The 26,516-nt window shown below is 36.4% G+C and overlaps 1 protein-coding gene across 2 annotated transcripts in view; it reads left to right on the top strand.

Annotated features, from left to right (window-relative positions):
• SGCZ (sarcoglycan zeta) overlaps positions 1-26,516 on the top strand; it is a 611,636-nt gene that overhangs the window by 493,221 nt on the left and 91,899 nt on the right. Inside the window, exons 1-2 of one of the 2 annotated variants that reach the window (XM_070407377.1) lie at positions 3,892-3,903; positions 9,451-9,552. In XM_070407377.1, the coding sequence (XP_070263478.1) occupies positions 3,892-3,903; positions 9,451-9,552 (114 nt within the window). Of the gene's footprint in view, positions 1-3,891; positions 3,904-9,450; positions 9,553-26,516 lie in introns of those variants that run through there. The other variant, XM_070407376.1, reaches the window with a different exon arrangement.

The raw sequence follows: 26,516 nt of genomic DNA on the forward strand, positions 1-26,516 counted from the left end.
CTTAGTATATGACATACTATAAATATTAGAATATCAGTGTGTTAGAACATTAACTCATAAAGAGGAGCATTCTGAACTTATATGGGAAGATGCCTTCATTAAGATATGCTTTAATTGCTATGCAAAGAATGAGACAAAGAAACCAAATAAAGGGGAAGGGGGGGTGTTGAAGAGAGAGAATAGTGAAGAAGCAAGGAGCTTTACTTAACTAAAGAATTTAGCCATGGAAGTGGATGTGGTCACCAAATTGGAGTATGAATATAAAGCAGACATTCTGTTCAATTGATTTAATTGTTACCTTACTATACTAGTAAGTAGGATGAGATAATTTGCAGGATCATGGCACTGAAGGAAGTGTTGAAAAGAAACAACAGGACATGATTTGGGGAAGACAGCTAAGCATGTGTGCTTTAGAAAGAACTAGAAACAGGGATATAGTTGGTAAGTGGAATTAGCCTCCTTTATCCTCTGCTCTCCTACCCTAGGCCTATTCTGGCTTTCTCTAAATAACTTAGAGATGATCACTGTAAACTTCAGTTCTACATTCAAAGAGAAACTGTTCAATTGGTTGTACTTAATTTGAGTTCAAGATATGTTAGTAAAAGTGTCTGATAGACTGACCTCGATGAGGCGATGAACTCTTGCTTGAATCACCGGTACTGTAAACATGTCAGACCAAGTAAGGAAATGGCAGTTTCTGTGGGAAGCATGTTGCTGAGAAGGGGTTGGCGAAGGGGGAGGCAGTAATTCCCACAAGAAGGATTCCATTATGGGCTGAGGTCTATGTTTGACATGACAAACAAGAAAAGGTTGCAAAGGATGCCATTTGGTACTATCATAAAGTAGAATAGCAAAAATGTAGAAAAACATGTCATCTTAAATAAATATCTAATGGTTGTTACTAGTACCTAAAATGGAACTTATATTAAAGAAGAGATGCTAGACTACATGTTTTAGGGAAAAAATCCATTCTTAAAATTCCAGGGTGAAATTGCTGGAAACTTATAGAATCTTTTAAGATCTGGCTGAGAGATGACCTGTTGCATTTCCGCGTGCAAGGTTCTCCTTCATGATGAGAAGGATCTTCAGACGTTTTAACAAAGCCTAAGAGATGACTTTAGTTTAAGAGGCCACATGCTACAGCTTTATAAACTCAGTATTGTACATGGCAAAACGCTGTGGGGATTAGGAAGTTGGTGAACCATAAAATAACCCAAAGTCAGAAAACTCTTATCTATAGTCTCACTGCCTAGTCTCTCAGGGAGAATCAGCTTTCTCATCTGTGTCTTCATGGTGTGTCTGTCCCGTTATGAATGACATTTACCTAATATTCCCTCAGTTCCCAGTTAGCAAGATACCTACAATTTTAAGTTTAAGTTCATTTTACCTACCCCTCCTGTGCAACTCATCTCTTCTAAATATGCACACGCATGCACACATGAATTGAAGTACACACACACACACACACACACACACACACACACAACTTAATTATAGGACGAGGCTAATTACAAAACAATTCATAAAAAGATTGTGAAATGCTTATTTTTTTTTCTTTACAAAAAAATCTTCTTTTGAGATTTCTTTAAAATGGTGCTTGAGTATACAAATATCAATAATTTGTCCTGGGGGCTTCATTTCCAGGGTGAACTTTGTAATCATTTGGAACTAGAGTTTTGTGGGTTTTTTTCTTACCAGAAAACTTTCTTCAGAATGCTATGATACAGATCTGAGCCCAAAGAGAAATATATGCTGGTAAATGAAGTCTGAAAACAAAAGAATTCAAAAATTTTAATAAAGAAGAGATACAAATTAACTCAGAAATAATCATAAACATATTAGGATTCCCTACTGGAATTAACTAAGAAAGTAAATTTAACTTGCATTTTCTATTTCCATAGTTGCCAAGGTTTACTAGATTTCAGGCTAGCTTCCTAGCTGCATAAAATCTACTTAACTCCTTCTTTCGGTGCTTTAATTAAAATGAGGACAATAATGTGCATATTTCCCAAGGTTGTTTGATATGCCATTGGCTCAGAATTTGCTAAAACGCTCTCTGAATTAGGCTGGTATGCCTGATTTCATAACAGTTAGGGTGGAAATTGAAGATGCTGTCTTGAGATTCTGGAAGAACTTCTTAGACAAGACCTTACCACGTAGGCTACTTACGCAGAGTGGCCATACCTTCAGGTCTTGTCTTTAATTTACAGGTCCAGAAATGTGATTTTGATCAAGGCAAGAAGTGATCCTTCTTTTAGGAACTAAATTATACTCATAACAACTGACAAATATCATGTGCAAAACCAGAGCTATGATCAGCATTACCTCTCTTTCTCACCCCTTAAAGACAATAAGAAGTTGCATCCATGAAGCAGATCAAATTCCTAGCACTGTTCAGCATATTCTCTCCCGTATTCAAAGACAGCTGTGAAATCAAATTATAAACAGAATTTAGTGGTACTATGCATAGGCTATCAAAAAATATTTGTGGAGACATAGCTTTTAACTCTTTTTGAACCTCCTGCTATACAATGCACCTCCTTTTTAATAAGTATTCCTACAGAGTTTGTAAAATACAGGTGATTAAACTAGTGTTCAGGGGACATTATTCAATCTGTTCTAAAATACAGGTGAGTAGGGGACCCATTGGGCGAAATGTTTGGGGAACTCTGTACTGAACAAATAGGTTTCTTTATTGTAGACATCTAGACTATTTAGGATACTAACATGCATTATGAATCTCTGAATGTGAATATAGCATGAAACAGTTTTCTAAATTTACTTGAAAACTGAGCATTTTTTCCAGTAGGTTTATTATAATTCTGGTATTCTATTAAACAGTAGAGGCCAAGTGCACGGATTTGTGTACAGGTGGGGTTCCTCGGCCTGGCCAGGGATTGGGGCCAATCAGGGGCTGTCTCGCCCAGTCCCAATCAGGGCCAATTGGGGCCTGCTGGCCGGCGGAGGGACTATGGGAGGTTGGCCGGCCGTGGGAGGTTGGCTGTGGGAGCACACTGACCACAAGGGGGCAGCTTCTGCATTGAGCGTCTGCCCCCTGGTGGTCAGTGTGTGTCTTAGTGACCGGTTGTTTAGTTGTTCAGTCTCTTAGGCTTTTATATATAGAGAAGTTTGAGAAAGACAGGAATGCTAATAGTGAGCCTTTAGGCTTTATAGTCATGTTGCAAAGATTAAAATATGGATGTTTCTCAGTCAACTACTTATGGATGGCTGTCTGTAGGGTGCATAGCATTATTATTAATTAATTATGTAATATTTTTCTTAAGTCAAATCCCTGATGTTTTTTTCAGTTGTCACATTTGCCACCAAGAAATGTGCTGTGTTTTAATAGCATCCTCAGTTTTCCTAGAGAACTGTTGATTAAGAAGCCTGTCTTCTGCCAAGGTTGATTATCACATTCTTAAGATGTAAACTTGAATTTAAAGTTAAAGCTGAACATTACAGGGATTTCCCTGCACATTTAAAGTTGTGTTATACAAGTAATATTATACTAGTAGGCTTGGTCACAGAAATAATTTTTTCCTTGCAGCAATTCCTGTGGAAGCCATTTGTTTTTAAGAATATTGAACATAAAATGCATCTGTATTACAAATATTCCTAACTGGATTGAACAGCTATGATCTATTCTCCATTTACTTCAAATAAACATTTTCTGGTCCCTGATATATAATATCATTACTATAAGGCTTATATCTTTGCTGATCCCTTATACTAGTACATAGTCTCATCAGATTTATTGAATGCATCCACATTTTCTCCACTTACTAGATTATTGTGATCATATGTACCATGTCATTAAGTATATTATTGTTTTTATTTTATTTTGCTTCAGCATATTTTCATTCTGATTATTTTGTTACTAAGCAATTGCATATGTCCCAAGAAGTGAATGATATGTGAGTTGTTAGAAAAAGAAGAAAATATTTAAGAAATTATATTTTAGCAAGAGAAAATTTAGAAAAAAATGAATTTTATTTTATTATGCATTTTAAAAATCATTCACATGGTTAAAGGATGCCGATACAAATAAAAGATACCAACTGCAATGTTTATTGTCTTATTCAATATATGAAAACAGTTAAAAACTTTTCACAGCACTGACAATTGGTGGTATATAAATTATTTGAAACTTTGAATATTGGCTAAGAACAAAGGTAATATATTATGCTCCAGATGATAAAAGATATTTTACTAACAAAAACCTATAAAGATATTGCTATATTAGCTGAATTAGAGGTCAAATTTATAGTTCTATCAACTATTATCACTGTATTACTTATTTTCTAATAATAGGCAGGAATAAAGAAGGCCTATTGAAATGAAAATAACATATAGGCTTACAGCAAACAGCATAGTAAAAACACATTCAAAGCAGGCTGTCAACTTATGTTTTTATTTGTTCTTCCTCTTATGAGAGAAAACAGCTTATTATCCTATATAATAAAAGGATAATATGCAAATTGACCCTAACAGCAAAACATCCTGGAACAACCAGTTGCTATGATGTGCACTGACCACCAGGGGCCAGACACTCAACACAGGAGCTGCCCCCTGGTGGTCAGTATACTTCCACAGGGGGAGCACTGCTCAGCCAGAAGCCGGCTCATGGCTGGCCAGCACAGTGGCAGTGGCCAGAGCCTCTCCTGCCTCCACGGCAGCACTAAGGATGTCTGACTAACAGCTTAGGCCCCATCCCCTGGGGAGTGGGCCTAAGCTGGCAGGTGTACAACCCCCAAGGGGTTCCGAACTGTGAGAAGGTGCAGGCTGGACTGAGGGACCCTCCCACCAAGTGCCTGAACTTTCATGCACTGGGCCTCTACTAAATTATAAATAACAGCCAAAAACAGTGTGTGTGTTTTTAAATATATATATATATTTAAGATGTTTTTCTTTAGGAGTTGGAAATTAAGTATTTTCCATTATTTATGGTACATTAAAGAATAAATAATACCCTAGCTGGTTTGGCTCAGTGGATAGTCTGCCTGTGGACTGAAAGGTCCCAGGTTCCATTCTTGTCAAGGGCACATGCTAAGGTTGCAGGCTCGATCCCCCGTAGGGGGTATGCAGTAGGCAGCCAATCAATGATTCCCTCTCATCATTGATGCTTCTATCTCTCTCTCTTCCTCTCCCTTCCTCTCTGAAATCAATAAAAATATGTTTTTTTAAAAAGAATTTAAAAAGATTAATATTGAAATGGGAATTATGTTTATGATAGAATTTTTTTGGTTTCCCTAAGATAATTCCATTAGATATGTTCAGAGCAACTCCATGGGAAATACTGCAGAAAATTTCCTTCAGATAGAATTTGACCATATATATGGACAGTCACTGTGTGAGATTTAGTAAAGAAAATCCCTCTGAGGAAATAAATACTTTAAGCCATGTGTCATTTCACATGTTCTAATATTATCGGCTTTCTGAATTATAGAGAGTTCTGTCTCCACTTCTCCCACCATTGCCCAAGTGTTCTTTAGGCCTCATCATATCTGGAAATTCTCTCACTGTCAAAATCTCAATATCAGAAGCTCCATTTTCTGGTAACAAATCTCTCTTCCCCTATCTCATATTTCTAAACCCCTTTTGATCTTGGTTATCAATTCATTATCAATTATCATTGTTTGACCTTGTGCTATTTTACAGCCCAGCAGTGCTGTTCTGGCTTCATTTGTTCCTACCCAATAAGAAAAATAATGGCCAGATATTTGAAGGGCAAAATTTTTGCTACTTTAGAATGCTACATCCTTATGACTCTGCCATTCCTGCCTGGCACATCCTCAGTTCGGAGTCTCTGACTTCTGCCTCTGTTCCTACCTAGGTAGAATGCTGTGAAACTATACTAATTGAGCCAGTATATCGGTGGCCATGTAATTAATTTCTAAATCAGAGACACATTTCACTTTTGAGAGTGAAAGTGTCTGGTCTAAAACTGGTATAAACAGCTCTCTCAGAGAAACCAGGGTGTGTCATCATCTCTAAAAAGGTAGACCGTTTTCCCATCAGAATTAGCCTTGAATGGTCCTTAAAATTCTCTCTCTCTCTCTCTCTCTCTCTCTCTCTCTCTCTCTCATCCAGTTCCCTAATAGGCATTTCCAGTGTCAGTTTTAAGTCAGAGCCTCAAGAAGCGAATTTCTTCTTCCCATTCCCAGTTCAATTCAACCAAAATCTATTACTTTCTCCTTTGATGAGATTTAAACCTCACCACATAGAAATTTCTCTCTCTTAATAGTCATTTTCCTTGTCTATCTTGAAAGTCTTTTAATTCTTACTCAAAATTGTATTTATACTACTTCATTGACTTGCTTTTGGGGAGAGAAGGGGTAGAGACTGGGCTATCAGAATGTCTTGGGTTTCCTCTGATATTACTGGTCACAGCCTCCCGGAATGTATGAAATAACTGTTTTCCAACTCACAAACCTAAGTCATCATCTGAAGGTTTTAGAGTAAAATTTGGTCATCCATCATGATTGACTCAAGCATGCCTTAAGTGACTGCCATCCCGCAACCCACTTTATACAGATGCAATGGTTTATAAATAAGTATCTGAAGTTTTCAACGTTACCTCAAAGTTAGAAAGTCCAAAGCTGAATTTATTTTTGCTATTCTGCCTACAAATTCCCAGGATCTAGTGTAAAAACCACTATGTTCCCTAATTTAGTCATAGAGGTGAAATCTTGGATTAATTGTAAATGCTCCCTTTTTAATATCTCCAGATAAAGTTAGTCACAAGGTCTTATAAGTTGTTCTTCCACCACCACCCTCACACATATACCAAGTTGTGCATTATTAACTGATGCTCTGTCAATTAGGCCCACATAATATACCAGAATTGTCTTAAAGTTAAACACTGGTAATTTGAGCTATTGACGAACTTCTGTTTCTTCTCTTGGAGACTGAAATAAGTACAGACTCCTTAGCTTCGTATTCAGGGCTTTCCTTTCTCTGGCCTCAAAACATACTCCCAATTGTATTCTCTAACCATCTTTCATACACTATCCAGATTGGATGGCATTGTTATGTCCTATGTGTTACCAGATGTTCATTTTGTTCCTCTCTCTCGAAGGACATCTCAGGTTGAAATTCCATATTCTTAAGGCCTTTATCATAGCCAATCTCTTCCATGAGATGTGGCATATTCAATTGCCAGGTTTGAAATCTTCTTTTTAAATTCGCAGTAGCGTTCTGTTCTTATTTATTTTACTCTGTTTCATAAACATTATTTGTGTACTTGTTTAACCCTCCTCATAGAGTATTTTCTAAAGAAGAAGATATATGCGTTATTTATTATTTGAATACTGAAACACCATGCTTACTTATACTAGTCAACTAGAGGCCCGGTGCACAAAAATTTGTGCACTCAGGGGGAAGGGGGGTGGGGCCCTCAGCCCGGCCTGTGCCCTCTCACAGCTGGGACCCCTCGGGAGATAAGGACCTGCTGGCTTAGGCCTGCTCCTGGGTGGCAGAGGGCAGGCCCAATCCCTAGGTGCAGCCCCTGGTCGGGCTCAGAGCAGGGCCGATTGGGGAGTTGGGGCGCCGCCCCCTGTCATGCACAGAGCAGGGCGGATCAGGAGGTTGCGATGCCACCCTCAGTCACGCTCAGGGTAGGGCCAATTGGGGGGTTGGGGCACCGCCCCCTGTCACACTCAAGGCATGGTCGATGGGGAGGTTGCCGCGCCACCCCCTGTCACGCACAGAGCAGGGCCGATAAGGGGTTGGGACGCTGCCCCCTGTCACTCACAGAGCAGGGCCCATCAGGTGGGTTGGGGCTCCATACCCTGTCATGCACAGAGCAGGGTCGATCGGGGGTGGGGGAGCTCCCCCCTGTCACACACAGAGCAGGGCCCATCAGGGGGTTGAGGAGCTCCCCCCTTTCACGCACAGAGTAGGGCCGATAGGGGAGGTGGGGCACCATCCTCTATCACCCACAGAGCAGGGCCAATCAGGGGGTTGGGGCGCCGCCACTGTCACACTCAGGGCAGGGCTGATGGGGAGGTTATGGCTCTACCCTGTCACACACAGAGCAGGGCAGATCAGGGGGTTGTGGCGCTGCACCCTGTCACACACAGAGCCGCAGGGCGATCAGGGGGTTGGGGAGCTCCCCCCTATCAGGCACAGAGCAGGGCTGATCAGGGGGTTGGGGCGCCTTCCCCTGTCTGGAACAGAGCAGGGCAGATAGGGAGGTTGTGGCCCCGCTCCCGTCACACACAGAGCCGCAGGGCGATCAGGGGGTTTGGGCGCTGCCCCCTGTCACACTGATCTCGGTGCTGGGAGGCCTGACGGCTCTGCTGATCCCCGTGCTGGGAGGCATATTACCCTTTTACTATATAGGATAGAGGCCTGGTGCACAGGTGGGCGCTGGCTGGTTTTCCATGAAGGGTGTCCTGGATCAGGGTGGCGGTCCCTCTTGGGTGCCTGGCCAGCCTGGGTAAGGGGCTGATGGCTGTTTGCATCTGGTCACACCCCCTTCAGGGTGGGCGTCCCCACTGGGGTGCCTGGCCAGTCTGGGTGAGGGGCTGAGGGCCGTTTTCAGGCTGGTGGGTGACTGAAGCTCCCAACCACTCCTTTTTTTCTTTTCTTTTTTTTAATTCTGAGCCAGCTTTATCTCTGAGGCTTGGCTCCAGCTCTGAGGCCTCGGCTGCTGAAAGCAGGTATCTGGTTTGTTTGGGTTCTATAATCGAAACACTGTTTCAACTCCAGCTCTGAGATCCCGGCTGGCTGAAAGCAGGTTTCTGTTGTTTTGTTTAGCTTCCATATTTGTAACAATGTTTCAAACTGCAAGCTCAGAGGCCAGCAGCGGCAGACAGGGAAAGTTGGCTTCCTCCGTCACTGAAGCAAGCAAGCCTCCTGTTAGCTTCAAGCTGCCTGGCTGCCGGCCGCCATCTTGGATGGCAGTTAATTTGCATATCTCCCTGATTAGCCAATGGGAAGGGTAGCGGAGGTACTGCTAATTACCATGTTTCTCTATTATTAGGTAGGATTATTAAGTACTTATTGAAATTATTATATGAATGTGACTATTTGTATATTGTAGAAATATGTGTGTTTATAATTGTAATGTAAAAATATTATTAGATTTCTGCAAATAAAGTTGTTCCCAATAATCGGGTAGCTAGTATCATTATACTTAACAAATAGTTGAACTGTTTGCTGCATGAAGAAAGTACAGGATTTATTCATAGATACATTCTAGTCTCTGATAGAGCTGAGAGAAGATACTTAATCCTTTATATTCCTCTCATCCTGCTTATGTTACACAGAGCCCTCTATATGCATGCAAAATGCTGCAGTCATTCATTAAATAGATTCAATCTCCCATTTTCCTTAAATCATTCCTGACTTGAGATTACTGTTTTCTCAATTTAGGCCTAAGAAAATTATGGCCAGTTCTTCATTCTCTCATTAACCTAAAAGTGAACTATATTTCATTGCTTGTAGGATGGTATGGGAAATCTGAGAGTCACCAAGAAGGGAATTCGACTTGAAGGTATATCTGAGTTTCTACTTCCATTGTATGTGAAAGAAATTCATTCCCGAAAGGTATGTGATACTGGCTTTGGCTTACTGTAAAAGATCATTTACAGGTTATGTTTTAGCTTGAAATAAGAAGATAGAATCCCCTTATCTCTTCAGTATGTAATTAAGTTTCCTTAAGCTAAAGACTTATTTACATAAATCAAAACAATTGAACAACTGAACAACTAGTGAAGGCTAGTTTCAAAGTAACACATTAGAGAACCATTTAGAAATAAACTATAGTGTTGTGTTTGTTAGTCTATAAAATGTGCCCCTCTATTTTTAATGGAAGTTAGAAATACACACTTACAGGAATTCCAAAAGGGGCATTTGATAAATCTTGAGCCATTTTTGCTGGAAGCATTGATTTGAATAAGTGATTTTATTTCAATATATTATATATATTTTAATGCAGATGCATTTTCTAAGAGATGACAAAGAGTCTTAGTATAGAAATTAAATTTATTTTGGAATTTATTTAAATCAAGTAAGAATATTATCCTTTCACCTGTGTGTGTGCTCTGTGTGTTTTATCACTTAGCAGCATGTTAAAACTCCAATGGTTATAAATGAGACATTGTTCATGTTGGTTTGTGTGTTACTTCTCAGAAGGTAGTAAGTATTCTTGGTTACCTCAAAATCTAACTAGAATCTTTCAATCTATAAGGCATTCCCTGGGATATGTAGGTAGTTGTGGAAATAAATTTATTAAGTCAGGAAAAAATGAAAAGCATGTGACATAAAATGTGGAAAGATTGTTAAATTTATTTCATAAATATAAAAGTATTTTTAAAACTAGAGTTATATTTCAATATTACTGATATAACATCTTAGGAAATTGGGTACATAGTAAGACATAATTTGATAATTTGTTTCAAAGCCATTTTTTCACTTAAATGTCATTGTGACAACAGAATAGAATATTCTGTTATATAAAATGTTTAATGAGGATAATTATATTAACTTTTTTATTTTATCAATATTTTTTTATTGATTCCAGAGAGGAAGGGAGAGAGAGAGAGAGAGGGAGATAGAAACATCAATGATGAGAGTGAATCATTGATTGGCTGCCTCTTGCACACCCCACACTGGGATCAAAACCACAACCTGGGTATGTGCCCTGACCAGGAATTGAACTGTGACCTCCTGGTTCATAGGTCAATGTTCAACCACTGAGCAACGCCAGCCAGGCTTAACTTTAAATTTTATTTTGTTTTATGTGAACCTACAGAGTTTCACTAATATACTATATTGACTTTGGGTACTAAAAAAATATAGAGATTACTTTCTGCATTTGGTCAGATAAATAACACAGTAGGCACATGTATGACTACCTAACCTCACTAGTACATGGTTAACTATAAAAATAATTAAACTTAAAAATTGATTGGTGTTTTGTTTTATTTTTATAAAAACTGAAAAATACCATGCTTACAGAGGTTAATGTCTTTCCTCTGAATGGAAGTTAGTGTTGTGTTTGGATTAAACAATTTAATCTTTGAAGAAATGAAAACTTGTACATGGAAATCAAGAAATTAACATAGTAAGAAGGTGAGAGTCATCATAGGCAGTAAACTTCTTTGAAAATTCATCCATTTTAGACCAAATTATAGTGGCTGCCTGAGAAAACAATTTAGAAAAAGATAGAATTTACCTTCTCAGCTGGAACATTTTTCAGAGCCATGGGTGTAAACTAGGATTCTCCTAGGAGAACTGGATGAATGTTGACTCCATCTATCGACCTAATAAGAAAGAATCCACTGATTCTCTGACATTAAAGTGCGAGGTGGTGGCAGTCAGGCGTCCTAAGCTTTCTCCCTGGAAAGTTTGCAAGCTCAGTTCACCAGCATTTCTAAAGCCCACTGTGGTGATAGACATCTACATGCCGCCTTTCACATCTCCGGTCCTGCTGCTTGTCCTTCCTATGTGTCCTCTGGTCATCATCTGCCTCTAGGTAACTGCAAAGCGAAGGGCACAGCACAGGCAGGAGGCACGTTCTGTCTGCAGTCAGGCACGGGGTGTGGCTTGGGAACAGAAGAAGGAGACCCATTTACTTCCTAAAAATTTCTCTACATGTACACTACCAAAAAAATGTATGAAATGAAGAAAAAGCCTGGTCAGTGTGGCTCAGTGTTTGAGCAACGACCCATGAACCAGAAGGTCCAGGTTTGATTCCTGATCAGGGCACATGCCTGGGTTGTGGGCTCCATCTAGAGTAGAGGGCATGCAGGAGGCAGCGAACCAATGATTCCCTCTCACCACTGATGTTTCTATTTGTCAGAAAATACAGCTGCCCACAGACACACATTTCTAGTCTCTCAACCTATAAACCAGGAGCTGTTCCTACTGTCTACATGCTAACTGGCCTCTCTCCCCACCTCTGAATGTCTATAGGTATTTGGAGTTCTATTATTATCTATCACAGCTTACTCTTTTTTATGCTCTGAAAAAAACAACCTTTTCTATTGTCTGTCATATTGGTGCACAGAAAATCATATCTGCTTGAAATATCTTAGAATTCAATGAACCTTTCAAAATTAACACATTGCTTTCAGAGAGTAAGAACTCGTTGAACATTTATGAAATTAAATATATAGTTATCTTCAATGAGAAGGAATAGTGAAGGATATGTAATTTGGGGCTACCTCAAATAAATGATTACATTCTGAATCAATCTTCAATGCACATGTTCTAACATTAGGTCAGATGTTTTGAAATAGCAGGAAATTAGGACATGTAATCACCAGGCTGTTTGTTTTTTCATGTAACTGAAGTATGTTTCCCAAGATTTCATGAGTCCACAGTACTAACTGCATTCCACTGACTCTTACCAGAAATTTGGCATCCTATGCAGGTCTCTGAAACTTCAAGCATTACCTAACTTCATCTGACATAAGATAACCAGTTTTCTTGTTTACTTTTTTAGTTAAGTTGTTTCCTCACCACTGCCCTCCCATCCCAGCACCGTGCATGCGAGATTGATACTTGTGCCTGGGAGCTGTACCTGATAATTCCAGTTTCAATAACACACCAGCAAAGCAAACACGTTTGTTTTCTTTATGGTTCCTGTGTTAGCGGAGCTGCGAATGAGGCTCTGCTCCCTGCTCCATGCCCACTCATTTCACCGGGCATCAGAGCTCGGATGCTAACTCCGTTCTTGGTTACAACCAGTTTCTTACCTTGTGTAATCAACACTTTTTTATAGAGTTCAGACACAGAGCCATGGGGTCAGGCAAGCTCAGCAAAACTCATTCCTAGTTACCTAGCGCGCTAATCTCCGGACCCTGTCTTTTTTCAGGTACCTTTCTCCCCTATGAATCTCTTTGCTGGTTTCTTTCTCCCACGCAGACCAATTCATGCAAAGAGATATCTGCTGGCTTCTATAATCATTTCCTCATTGTCATTATCATCTTGCATTTAGATGTAGAATACAGGTGAAAGTGAGTATTTCACTGCAATGTCTTTATTCAAGGTAAAGGAAAAATAAAAACTACAAATCATTCCAAAATCTTTACGCTCAGGAAAAAACAACAACACACTATTAATATACATTGAATATCATCACAGTTATATGCTTATACATCTGCACAAAAAGATAAGTATGTAGAGAGACACGGACATGCTTTTTACAATAACATAACCATTTAGTAGAGGAAATATACTCTGAAATAAATTAAGAAGAATTACTGAACTTAAATTTTTCTTCACAAGAATTCTTTAAAGCTTGTCTTTATGTTCAGAATAAAAGTTTATGAGTACCATTTAGAAGCTGGCTGCCTCAGCCCCACGTGTCAGCGTTCATTAACTCCCCGCAGTGCAATCTGAGGTGATTAGCTCCTCTCCAATTTGTCCTCACCCTTTTTCATTTTCAGTTTTCTGGACAATTATATTATTTTAACTTTGCCAGAGTTCAGAGTAATTGCATTCTGTTCTGCAACATTAATTGCCTTGGCACTTTGATCTTAATTCTATATATAGGCGGCTGCGGTATTCACCGCCAGTATTCCATTATGGCTTCTCTATGGCCGAGTTCAATATTTAAGTCATCCCTCCTTACGTGTATTTCACTGCTAATTAGTTTTGTTTGTGCGTTTGCTTGCTTGCTTGTTAACCCTTGAAATATCTCATGCTAAATATGTCTGTTTTCTTTTTTTTTTTTTCTGGGGATATTAGTAAGGGCTGTCACTTCTTTTCCTGTTAACTCACTTCCTATGACATTCTAGCACTGATTATTGGCATAAAATTTCTGAAGGCAGCCTGATACTTGTCTCTTGTTCTGTCTGATCTGATACATTTTTGCACTTTCACTTTTTTACCTCAGGGAAATTTTCTCTATTATATCGTTCAATATCTTTCAGATTCTTTTGTTAAGTCTTCACTTCAGAGAAAACAATAATTCGTATGTTGGGTCATCTTTGTCCTCCACAGCTGTCATAATGTATCCAGTTATTTTAAACCCTGTTATTTTCCTTTGACCACAGTAACTGCCATTATCTAGAGTCTTTCTTCCATAACACTCACTTATTTAAAATTTTGAAAATATGAGTTTTGCCTTTGCTTCCCCTCATTCATGTATTTTATATACAAGGATGCTGTTTTGAACCTCAGAATTTCCCTTAAGTCCACAGTCTCCTTTTAAATCCTGTGATATTGGTGTCTTTGAGCTATGGTCTTCTTCAATTTACTTTTTTTAATCCTAAAACTTAAAGCACTTGCTTTACCTATCTTGAATTATCCATGATGAGCCACAATTTGAGGTAGAGAAATTAAGGGCTAGCTACTTTGTTTATTTTTAAGAGATAGTTGGTGAGAAGGGGAAAACAGACTTTGACTGTTTGTTTGTTTTTTGTTGTTTTTTTTAAATTTTTTTCCCCCATTTGAGGTGCTACAAAATGGCTTCTGCCAACCAGACATGAACTCTTTTAAATCTATGGGTCTTGGTGGCCCTTTCTGCCTCTGTAGAACATATCCAGTGGTATAGTCAGTCCTTCATTTTTGGTAGATTTTCCCAGTAGTGTCTACCCTACCACAATCTTTCCAATATCTTGGTTAGTTTATTTGCATAGGATTTCTCAGAAAGATGTTAACACTCTTTTTTTTCTTTCCAGGGTATGGGTGGGAGTAGTATATGGATACATGTTACATGCTGCTATGAGATAATCTCTTTTCTTGGCTTCCACTTTTTTAGATTTATAGCATAAACTTGTTTCAAGAAATTGTGAGTTGTTCTAAAAAATGATTTAAAAAAATCATTATGGTTTACTTTGTTAAGTAATAAGGGAGAGAAGTTTTTGAAAACTTTTCTATTTTGAAGTCTAGTATCAGATAGGATCACTTCCTTCCTCCTCCCCTACCTCCTCCTTCCCTTCCCTTCCCTTCTTCCCTTCTTCATTCCTTTCTCTCCTTTATGGCCAATAGTACACAATACCATAACTTGAATACTCCATTTTTACCATCAATGATTTGACATATGCCTTTTTTCATATACTGCATTCTTAAATGTACATAGATTTATTTCTGGTGTCTCTGTTCTATTGATATACTTAGACCAAAAAAAAAAAAATCCACAAACTTTAAGGAATGGTTTTAATAACTTTGAGAGCAAGTTCTTTTTATTGTTCTTTTTAAAGAGCTTTTGCCTATCGTGTGTTTTATTTTAAAAATGAACTTAATGATCAGCTGTCAAGTTTCATAAAAATTCCTGTTGGGAGTTAATTGTGGTTATATTTAATTTGTCTAGAATTGGCATCTTTATAGTTATATATATATATATATATATATATATATATATATATATTTATCCCAAGAACATGGCTCCTCTCTTGATTTTTTTGAGAACTTATTTTGTGTTGTTCAGAAACATTTTTAACATTATTAATCGTATAATCATCACATATTTCTTGTCATTTTATGATTCTTGTTGCTTATGAGAATGGGTTTTCCATTCATTTTTCTCATCAGTCTTTGTGTTTGTATAGAAAAGCTGTTCTTTTTTGGTCTTGCAAATGTAATCTGTCAATTTTTTTTGAAGTTTTATTGTTTTAGTATATCTCAAATTATTTTTGTGGCTATTCAGAGAGATAATGATTTTTAATATTAGCTAACATTTATCATAAACTAGATCTCTGGAGTCCAATTCCTAGTTTTTAAATCCTAGCTCTGTCACTTAGCAGTTACTAATTACCCTGTTTAATCTCTCTGTGCCTTACTTTATCATCTGTAAAATCAAGTCCATAGTGTTCTCTAATATTTTAAGGGCTAGAATATTATGCCTTACAATTACCTGATATAATAATATAATCCATTGTTAAGAATGATATGCTTAAGAAGCACAAATCATTACATGTTGAATACCTGATAATTCATCTTGAATAGCTCTTGCTACCAATTAAGTACTTTCTGTATGTTAACTGCTATGTGAAGGACCTAATATGCATTCATGCTTATCTAATACTCATAGCAACCCACATGAAGTTGACATCATTACATTCATTTTACACATGAGAAAAGCACATGGTTCAAAGACGTTATATAACTTACCTGAATATCTTAGCACACAGGGCAAGGATCAGATCCAGGTCTGTCAGACTCATACCCATGCCCTGAGCTTCTGTGAAATCTCCATATCAGTGAATGGAATAAGCCAAGTCTTGTCAGAGAGGTGAAGGGTATTTCTACTATGATTCTTCTTCTATGAAACATTCTTTACTTTATATAAAAGATTTTTTTTTTAAAGCCATGCTATAGAGTTTGTTTTTAAATAAGAACGCATGCCCTTTTAGAATTTTTCCTGCAGGAGATAAAAAAAAATGAGCCCTTATTATTTTGAATATCTTTCTCCAGTGAATGGAATTTTAATGATGCTTCAGTGTCACTATTTATAATGGAGCTGAAAGAAATTGTTTTCCCAAAAGTGGATTTCTTCACTGCTTCACACTTGCATATCCACATGAATTTGTGGACTTACTATTGCTATATAGGTTAATTTTTATTCAAATCTCTGGGAGCAGACCACAGTGAATATAGTAGTGACACATATATTAGCTCAGTGTTTTTTCAACACTTTTTAGTATGAACCACATTAAAATAGATTATACATTGTACATGTGATGCACTCTGATTTTTCTAGTCTAATATATTATAGTAAGATGGTACTATTTTATTTCATATATATTAAAATATGATGTATATTTTATATATTTATAATGGGTATATTTTATATGTATATATTGTTGCAACCCATTACATTGATTTAAAGGCCCCAATATGTGTTTGATTTGAAAAACACTGCCCTAGCTATTAGCTACTCAGATAGCATGTTCAATAAATTTATGGCCAAATATTTTCTCTTCTCTCAGGTGTCATAGAAATAATGGGTTTTTCAGTGGGGAATGTGAAACACTTTATTTGAATTTAAAAGGACAAAGAGTGAGACGTTTAAGTTTCATGAGAACAGCAATCATGTATTTTGACTACTTCCTATAACTGCCTGCTAGGTGAAATTCCCAGTGAAAAATTTAAAACTCTTTGTTCAATATAATTGCATACACCTCAGTGTATGTTTGCTTTACTGAGAAAATGAATGGTTGATGTATTCAAAAATGTAAATTAAAACCACATAAAGAGATGTTTCTCTATTACATTACAAACAGAATACGTGACCTTATTACACCGGATATTTTATATTTGTTTCACCAGTTTTTCCCCCCAATATTAGATCCTAGAATTGGCTTATATTGCATAAGAAAAAGTAGTCATATTAATTTCATACTTATAAAGAGACATACTTATAAAGTAGGTCTCCCCTGCATGCCCTAAAATGAATTGAAGCGAACAGAAATTCTAACTTTGAATTATCAGAGCTGTGTGTCTTATTATAATCTTGCCGGTGTAAATATAACTGGTTCATCATCTATGTCCATGAGTTAGTACCAAACGTACCAAAACTGGGCATATTAGAGTGGTCCTTGAGCCACAGAATAGTCTGATTTACTTTTTTTTAATCTCTGTAATGTTGCTTGATAAAATAGCTTTTATTAGTTAATGCATTTTTTAAAAATTATTGTTTTCTTACTTATGTTTGCTGTTCTTAGAAGTTGGGCCTGGGAACTGAGCATGGCAACAATATTAGTGACTGGATTTTGACTTTAGATTGGGTCTTCCACATGAAATAAGAAACCCAGGATGCCTCCATGTGAAAAGAATTTCAGCTGGGCTTTGCAGAGTGATTGGGATTTGAATTTCAAATTAGATCATATTTGTGAGCAAGAAAATAGATTATAAAAACCGTTGTTTGCTTAGAAAATAGAGTCGAGCAGTTTGGTTTGACTTGAGGAATTCTATAAAGCAAGAGTCTAAAACCCAAGGGTGTTCTAAGATTTCTCAGGTTTTACTGAGGCAGTTTCCCATGCAAAGTAAGGCTCATTGTACTGATGATTTAGGTTATATGGCAGGCATGTTTTACCATTTGGCTAAGCTCATTGTGAGCTCCAAAAAATTAGAGTGTTGCACAAAATACATTTGAAATACATATACAATATTTAGCATCAGATATTTTATCTCTTACAAACATTAAACTTCTTAAGCCAAAATATTGCATATATCAGCTTAAAACGTTTGAGAAGGCATAGTTTCAAAAACTATTTTAGGGGATGAGTGAGCACAAATATATTTGAAGAACAAAGAGATAGAGGAACAGGGAAACATTGATTTGAAGAACAGCCTAGGACTTCACACATGCAAGGATGTTAAGGAACTTAGAATTCGTCCTCAAGGTCATGCAACTCTAAAGGACCTATAGTATTAAAATTCCTAGTCTACTATATTTCAAGTTAATAAGAAAGCATTTATTTAAATATAATAAACAGAAATTTCATTAGCTGAAAAAGCTGTATATTCTTTCCCATTATTTTTGGTAACTGCATTTTAGTGTGCTAGATAATCATTGTTTTTAATATTTCTAAGACATAGAGTCACAGAAGTTTTATAAAATGCATTATACTGAGCCACAGCTAAAGTAGAAAAGGCTAAAGATGGGATAAATGGTGATGGAAAGAGACCCAACTTGGGATAGTGAACACACAATACAATATACAGATGATGTATTATAGAATTGTACACCTGAAACCTACATAATTTTATTAACCAATATCACCCCAATACATTAAAAAAGTAAAAAAATTGTGATAATCAGTCAGTGAAAGAAAAATACCACATGATCTCACTCATTTATGGATAATAAAGACCATTATAAACTGATGAACAAAAATAGACACAGAGGCAGATCAGCATCGAACAGACTGTCAAACTACAGTGGGAAGGCTGGGGAGGGTTGGGGGGGCAGGAGGAGGGGGTAAGAGATCAACCAAAGGACTTGTATGCATGCATATAAGCATAACCAGTGGACATAAGACACTGGGGGATAGAGGAGGCTGAGGGAATGTCAAAGGGGGGGGGAGGAGACATATGTAATACTCTTTGTAATACTTTAAGCAATAAAACAAAATTTTTAAAAAATTGTGATAAATAAAAAGTGGAGACAAATTTTAAAAATATAAATATTCAGTATCTTAAAACTAAAAATGCATTACTCTTAATTATTACAAATTATTATATTTGTTGGATTGGTGGTTTATTAATAACTTTTAGATATGAGAGTTGCCATTCAAATAAAATCTTAGTAAAAAACAAAATCAATGTAAAGCAAATGGACATGAAGCTGTGCCCCATCCATGATGATAATCTGTTGGACATTTGGTATGTTCGCATTATAAGTGGAAAAACACTGGCTTTGACCAATATCTCTAGTGTTGTCCTACACTTTTCTTATTGTACAAAATTAAATTAATCACCAACACTATAACTACTTGTATTAATATTTTATCATAATCTCCCTCTTCACTGTAAAGGCCCATCATTTATTATCGTCATGATTTTGCCTTTTCGCACATTTCTATCACACCTCTGTGATTTTCCTTTACATTAATAAAATAACTGAAAGATTTAGGGATGTCAATCTTAAAAATAAAATAGCTAGTTATTTAAGGAGGAAAAATTAGTTTATTTATAAACAGCACAGGAATTGCAATTTGGGACATGCAAGCTTCAGCAAACCATTGGCATGTCCAGAGAACAAAGGAAACTTCCTTTATAAAGTAAAAGGGGAAGTTGGGAGGGACGACTTTGAATGAAAGGCCATTGGAAGAAAGTAAACAATCTCTCATTGGCTGAGTTGTAGCAGTTTCTCATTGCCTGCGCTGTGGCTGAGGAGAAAAATGTTCCTCCTGCTGGAGTGGTAAAGGAGGCTTTTGTCTGTTGGGAGGATAAGGTAGACTTCTTCCTGCTGGAGTCCGCAAGTGTCAGAGGGTAGAAGTGGTGAGAGCTCCACCTTCAGAGCTTCTCCGCTTTGATTTTAATAAAGTTGCCTTTATTCATTTTCATAGGGTATAATTTATTCCTCTTACCTTTACATCCTCATAGCTATTGAAATCTCTTTTGAAGTAATAAGCAGCCTCTTATAAATAAGAACTTACTTTAAATGAGCACAGCTGTGACAAAATAAGTAATCTTTATCACAAATGTACTAAGACATATCAAGATCATGACATTTCCAAGCATTACGAAAGAAAACAAGACATGTGTGTAATTTTGCTTTGTATTAATTTTATTGTTGCTAATTATAATATAATGAACCCATATGCTGCCTTTTATAACCCTGCTTTTTAGAAACTTAAGAAATTTATATCCATAAACTTAACTGATTTTGTTGATAATTGCCAAAAGTTCTTTTTGTTGTTGTTGAGTCTTTAGGAGTTTTCACATATAGTTTAAACCCTTATTCCATGTCCTATGGTTAACTCTATTTATCCATAAAATAGTACATATGGATTTCCAGGGGACTTAGGTCATCTGACCACAAGTTTCTGTCACTGTTGGATTCTTTTCCCCCTACATTATATGAAAAGTTGTTTTCCCTCTCATGATATCTACCCAATTTTGGAACTCTATCATTTATTAGATTTCCCACTTTTATCTCCTAAAAGGCACACATATATTTGCATGTGTTTTTTTAATTTATTTTGTAAAGACCCCACTCAAGTTTTAAAGACGTAAAATGTTATCACAACACTGAGTCATTCTTACTCTCCTGTCTCTTCCCTTTTTCCCTTTCCCTTTTTTTCGAGATCAGCAACCAAAAGGTTCTTTTTTTCTTTGATATGTTGATGTTATACTTAAAATTATAGAATATACATTTGTGTGCTTTTCTATAAAAAAGGAAAATGTAATGGGAAAATGCCCAACAATTTGTTAACAGAATTTGCCTCAGATAATGGAAGTAAACATGAGGACAAAGACAATTTTAATTTAGACACTTTTGTGTCTTTATTACAACAAGTATATGTCAGAGGACAACAATTTTAACTCAGTTCAGAGCCCTAGTTTTAATGCTCTGTCCCTCAGGGCCAAGATAACCTTATAATTTCCTTTGTCCTCCTTTTTATATGTCAAAGAGGAAAAAGTCATTTTTGCCAAAGAAATTTTAGATTGACCTATATAATTCAGGAAATAAGAAAAAGAATGGAGAGAGGGAGAGAAAATCTGGGAAAAACCAAAGATATATGTCAGATTCTATAAAAGTGGATAGTAGCAGAAAAAAAATATATTTATATATTTTCATTGATTTTAAGATATGCAAATACATATCTGAACTATTAAAACTTACTTTGTGTTGCTGAATTGTTTCTTTGATCCTCACACTATTATGGGTGGGGTGTTCTCTGTGTCCCCACCTGTTGCCAGTGGAAGTGGGATTCTTGTGATGTCACAAGAAAATGAATTTTCTAAGAATTGCTTGGGAGAATCAGTGATATTTATCTGCTTGGAATTAAACCCCTGAATTTCTAAGGTCCCATCTCCCTCCGTCCCTTCAAAGAAAAAGTCCAGCAATGTCTTCAGCACAGCTAGGATTAAAGCCACTGCCCAGAGTTTCCTCTCCATATTTGCACAGTCCATTCCAATATTAGGCCAAGTTAGCTTGTGTTCCCAGACACAGTCCATTGTGCGTGGGGTGTGCATGGCCACGGCCATGCAGCTTCTAGGGCCACATGGCTATGGAGAGAACATGGGGGAGTACTGCCAGGGCTGACCAGCAAACCCTGAGGGACTGATGAATGATTACTCTGACACAACATTTTCTGTGAAAGAGAGGGCTAAGGGACTGCCTGGCTAAAGGAACCAGACAGCCTCAATAGGCTTTTATAATAACAGCAGTTTGAGATCAAGTAGGATAAGTAATCTTGGGAGGGCACATGTGTTTGCAGTGCCCTTTAAGCAAGGACACCCAAAGATTAAGCATAAGGATTCCAGTAAACACCCAGGGGTCTGCATGGGCACAGACTTGTTTGGAAAGGTCAAGGAATAATTAGGGGAGCCGCCTTTGGTATCCCCTAATTCAGAATTCCAATAACCGGGGTGGACACCTTCCACACACTTCCCTTTTCTCAAAATGTCCTCCTTATAAACTTTCCAACCAAGTCTCAGGTGCTCCCCAACAGAGTACAAGGAAACAGAGCAAAGTCAGAGGAACAATAGAGAGAGAATTCCTTTGTCTGTGGATTTTAAATAGGAGTATAACCAATGAAGCCTTCAGGATTTCACATAGTGGCTCTGCACCCCTCCCCCAAGCCAATTATTTTTGTTTACAGGTTAGACTGACAGGCAAGTGCCTTCCCTAAGGCACACTGACTCACTGCCCATGTGACTATCCCCCCCTTTATTGGACCCCTTCCCCCAGTGATCTATGGGTAATGGGCCAATGGTTCTTTGGGGAGTGCGAAATTGCAGCTTCGTGGAGAAGCTGGTCAGATAGCCATGCTTATAATGTCTGGTGTTTTCTTTGATTGATTATTAACTAGTGGCCTGCTGCATGGATTTGTGCACATTGAAAGGAAATTAATTAGAAGAAATAGTTTAATATCACTATTTGCCCTTTATAATAGAAGTATCAGAGATGAAAGAAAATTAGCAAAATGTATAAGACAATAATATATAAATTGATTAATAAACAATAACAACATGATATAACAACAAATACATGATATAAAAACAACAAAAACATGATATAAAAACAACAGTGATAAAAACAATGACTGATAAATTGCTTAAACTTATTCTAATATCTTCCTGTATATCACATTAAGAGTAAAAACACTTTCAGAGTGCTTGACTAATTTCCCTTGTGATGAAGTATTTACAACTTTAACTTTAACGTCACGTGCTCTTTGAACTCTAGAAAAAGCAACATATAACTGACCATGTGCGAAAACTGGTTCAGGTAGGAATGTTCCTACTCTGTCTAGAGTTTGTCCTTGTGATTTATTAATAGTCGTCGCAAATGCTGACATCACGGGAAACTGTCTTTGAAATAATTTAAATGGGAGGCCAGTGTCAGACGGGGACAAAAATCACGCATGCACAAGTCAACATTTATTTTTAAATTGCCAGTGCACATCATATGTATCTGCCAGTCAGTAGGTTGGACGGTAGGTCAGACGGACAGTCAGTCACTTAGCCTTTTATATATATAGATAGATAGTTAATTATAATGGTAAGAATACCACTCTGAAGCTTAATTACATGGTTCTAATCTTTAACCAAGTTACTAAAATATTAATTTAGAAACCTGAATGACTGGGAAATAAGGAAAAAGACAATAATAAAAATATTTATTTAAGTGCCATATCTTTTGTGTATCTTATACTCACTGTTTCATTTCTATGTTCTAGTTTTGTTTGGTTAAGTAAAAGTTATTTTAGCTGTATTATTTTTTTCCTGATAAAATATTTAATTTAAAAATAATTTCTCTTTTTATTTTTCTCTCATTTCTTAAATGTACATCAGTGCACTTATTCCCCTTCAATAAATTTAGGTGTAATTAGTAATTGTCTGCCATTTCATTTCTTGCTAGTAACTATTTATGAAGTGAAATGTTAAAAAAAAAATAAAAGCTACTATAAACCACCATTTCCATCCTGTCTTTTATCCTCTGGTACTTGTGCAAGATAATAAAAAGTAGTCTTATATCCTTTTTTTTTCCTTCTCCATTCTTTATTTAAGTTTCATTTTAATCTGATACTTTAAATTATCATTTTAAATTTTATTCTTAAGTAGAAAAAAAGAAATTTAACATAGTTATGTAAATACCTGCACTTATTGTGTGTGTGTGGTTTTTTTTAAATCAATGCCTATATAACACCATGTCATTCTTGCTCTCTTTATTTATCTGTGATTTTCAATCAGCATCTCATGTTGCATTTCACTCAACTTACTCCACTTACACCACGTTGTCATCTTATTTTGTTCATCATGAGAGATCATCCAATATTGGAAAACGCTTTTGCAGATAAACTAATTTTAACATTTTTCCAGTGCTTCACATTTTATTTGAAATAATGTTTAATGGGTGGAATAGTCAATTACACATCTCACCTGCCCGTTATTTCAAAATATTTAAAATTAATGGACATAGTTTCTATGGAAAAATATATAAAGTAGTTTTTATTAAGACTGATGTTATACTATAATGTTATCACATTAACTCACTATTTTGCTTTAGTCCTGCTGTTCTGTAGACTATATCTGTTATGATAGTTATGAAAATTAGTTTATTTGCATAAATTCATTATTAGAAGATTTATCTAACTAACTTTTGCTGCAAAAAAACTTCTTTTGCTCAAAACCAAAAACATTAATTATTCTCCTCAATTTTGTGCATTAGCCAGGCCTTGTACTAATCAGCGGTTCTCAATCTGTGGGTCAAGACCCCTTTGGCGGTCGAATGACCCTTTCACAGGGGTTGCCTAAGACCATCCTGCATATCAGATATTTACATTACGATTCATAACAGTGGCAAGATTACAGTTATGAAGTAGCAATGAAAATAATTTTATGAAGTAGCAATGAAAATACAGTCACAACGTGAGGAACTGTATTTAAAGGGCCAGAAGGTTGAGAACCACTGAAACTGGTCTGGAGCTGAATTACCTAAAACATACTCACAGGCTCCTCTCCCTGGCTATAGTGGCTGATATAGCTCTCCTGAAATCCCGAATCTTGTAGGAGTTTGGTCCCAATTTGAGCACATGGTGACAAAATGGTTCCCAGCAGCAAGCCCCAATGGGCAGATGCAGCTCAAGTCTCTGCTATGGCAAATCAGTGAATGGCTCATTAGCCAATATAAGTCACAGGCTGAGCCCAATTCAAGGAGTAGAGAAATCAGTTCTACCTCCCGATGGTTGAACAGTAATGTCATTTTCCAAAGGGGCACAGAATAATGGAAGAATCTTTGGCCACCTTTCAGCCTACCACAAAAGCTGTCATTATTTCTTATCTTAGTCATTTTATAGCACTTTTTCATTTGATAGTTTACCAGTAGCATTTTGTATGAAAGACTGGATTGTGTACTTGGGCTTTTGTTTAAAAAGAAGTAAACATTTGTTAATTAAACTTGAAAGATCCGTATTATTTTTTCACTTAAAATCAAATAAAATCCCTAGATTTTTGCTCTTTCATGCTTATAGCAGAACTTTGTTTTAAGAAATTTAAAAACAATGGTTTTTGAAGATATGAAAGATCTGCTTTTGAATTATTTGAAAGTTTTAGTATTGTGGCATCACAATTTTAAAATAAGCAATATAAATATAAGAAATATTGGGTGCTGTGACCATATCAACAAATGTAATTTATTTGGCATTACTATGACTTATGAGGCATCTATCATGCTAAACATTACTCATCTCTTTGAATTTATGTGATTATGTTGTCCTTCTGATAGCAATATTGGTAGATTAGTTGTTGATATTGATTGACCTATGAAGATTTATAGCTTGGCTTTATATTATTTTAAAATAAAGACCAGTAAAAATAAGATATGTGTTCAATCTATTTTATCTAAAATCTTTACACAATAAAGCACCCTAAGCTAGGATAGATTGCTGTAATGCTTTGTAAGTGCTGTTTGTCTCAATATTTGATTAAATGAATTATAGATTTTGATGTAATCACCATGCTCTATTTTCTCTAGGATACTATTAACTGATAATTTTAGGAATACTACAAATCACTGAAATTTTATTCTATTAATTTCTATATCAGTCATTTTTTTACTACTATAACAAAATTATATCCATAATTAATATGAAATAGATGTGCTACTTCTAGAATTATAATAGAATGGATATAGTGTTCATGTTTCACAGTTAAAACAACCTTAAAGTTTAAAATTGTTGCCATAGAGAACATTTATTTAAATAGTTTGGCCATTTTTTCAGTAAAATCAATCACAAGAGATGATTCATCACCATAGCAATGGAATATAGAGCCATGAGCGATATATACAGTTTTGTTTTTTTCTGGTATACACATACCTACATTAGTACCACTTGATTGTGGCATTAGTATTAGGTGATCTTATGATTATACTATTCCTTTAACATGTAAAAACATTCTACAACTACAGCTGACTATATAAATTGTCAGTTGCATTATAGTGTTTCAGAGAAATACTAACAATAAATTGAAAAAAAAATTGATAATTGGAGTAGGATGAGATTTCTGTTGTCTTAGAAATGTCTTTATTTCAGAAAAAACTGTAACTATTTAGCCAACTGAGGGAATCTTCTTTTTTCTAAATCATATAGATATAATACAACTCCATTATTATTCTAGTGGAAATAAAGTAAAAAAATACATTGTAGCCAAAACCGGTTTGGCTCAGTGGATAGAGCGTCGGCCTGCGGACTGAAAGGTCCCAGGTTCGATTCCGGTCAAGGGCATGTACCTGGGTTGCGGGCACATCCCCAGTGGGGGGTGTGCAGGAGGCAGCTGATCGATTTTTCTAGCTCTCTATCTCTCTCCCTTCCTCTCTGTAAAAAATCAATAAAATATATTTTTAAAAAATACATTGTAATTACTAAAAATAAGTGAATCAA

This window comes from Myotis yumanensis, unplaced genomic scaffold (genome assembly GCF_028538775.1).
Source record: "Myotis yumanensis isolate MYYU_CA2020_CCGP unplaced genomic scaffold, mMyoYum1.0.hap1 SCAF_3, whole genome shotgun sequence".
NCBI classification, from domain to species: Eukaryota; Metazoa; Chordata; class Mammalia; order Chiroptera; family Vespertilionidae; genus Myotis; species Myotis yumanensis.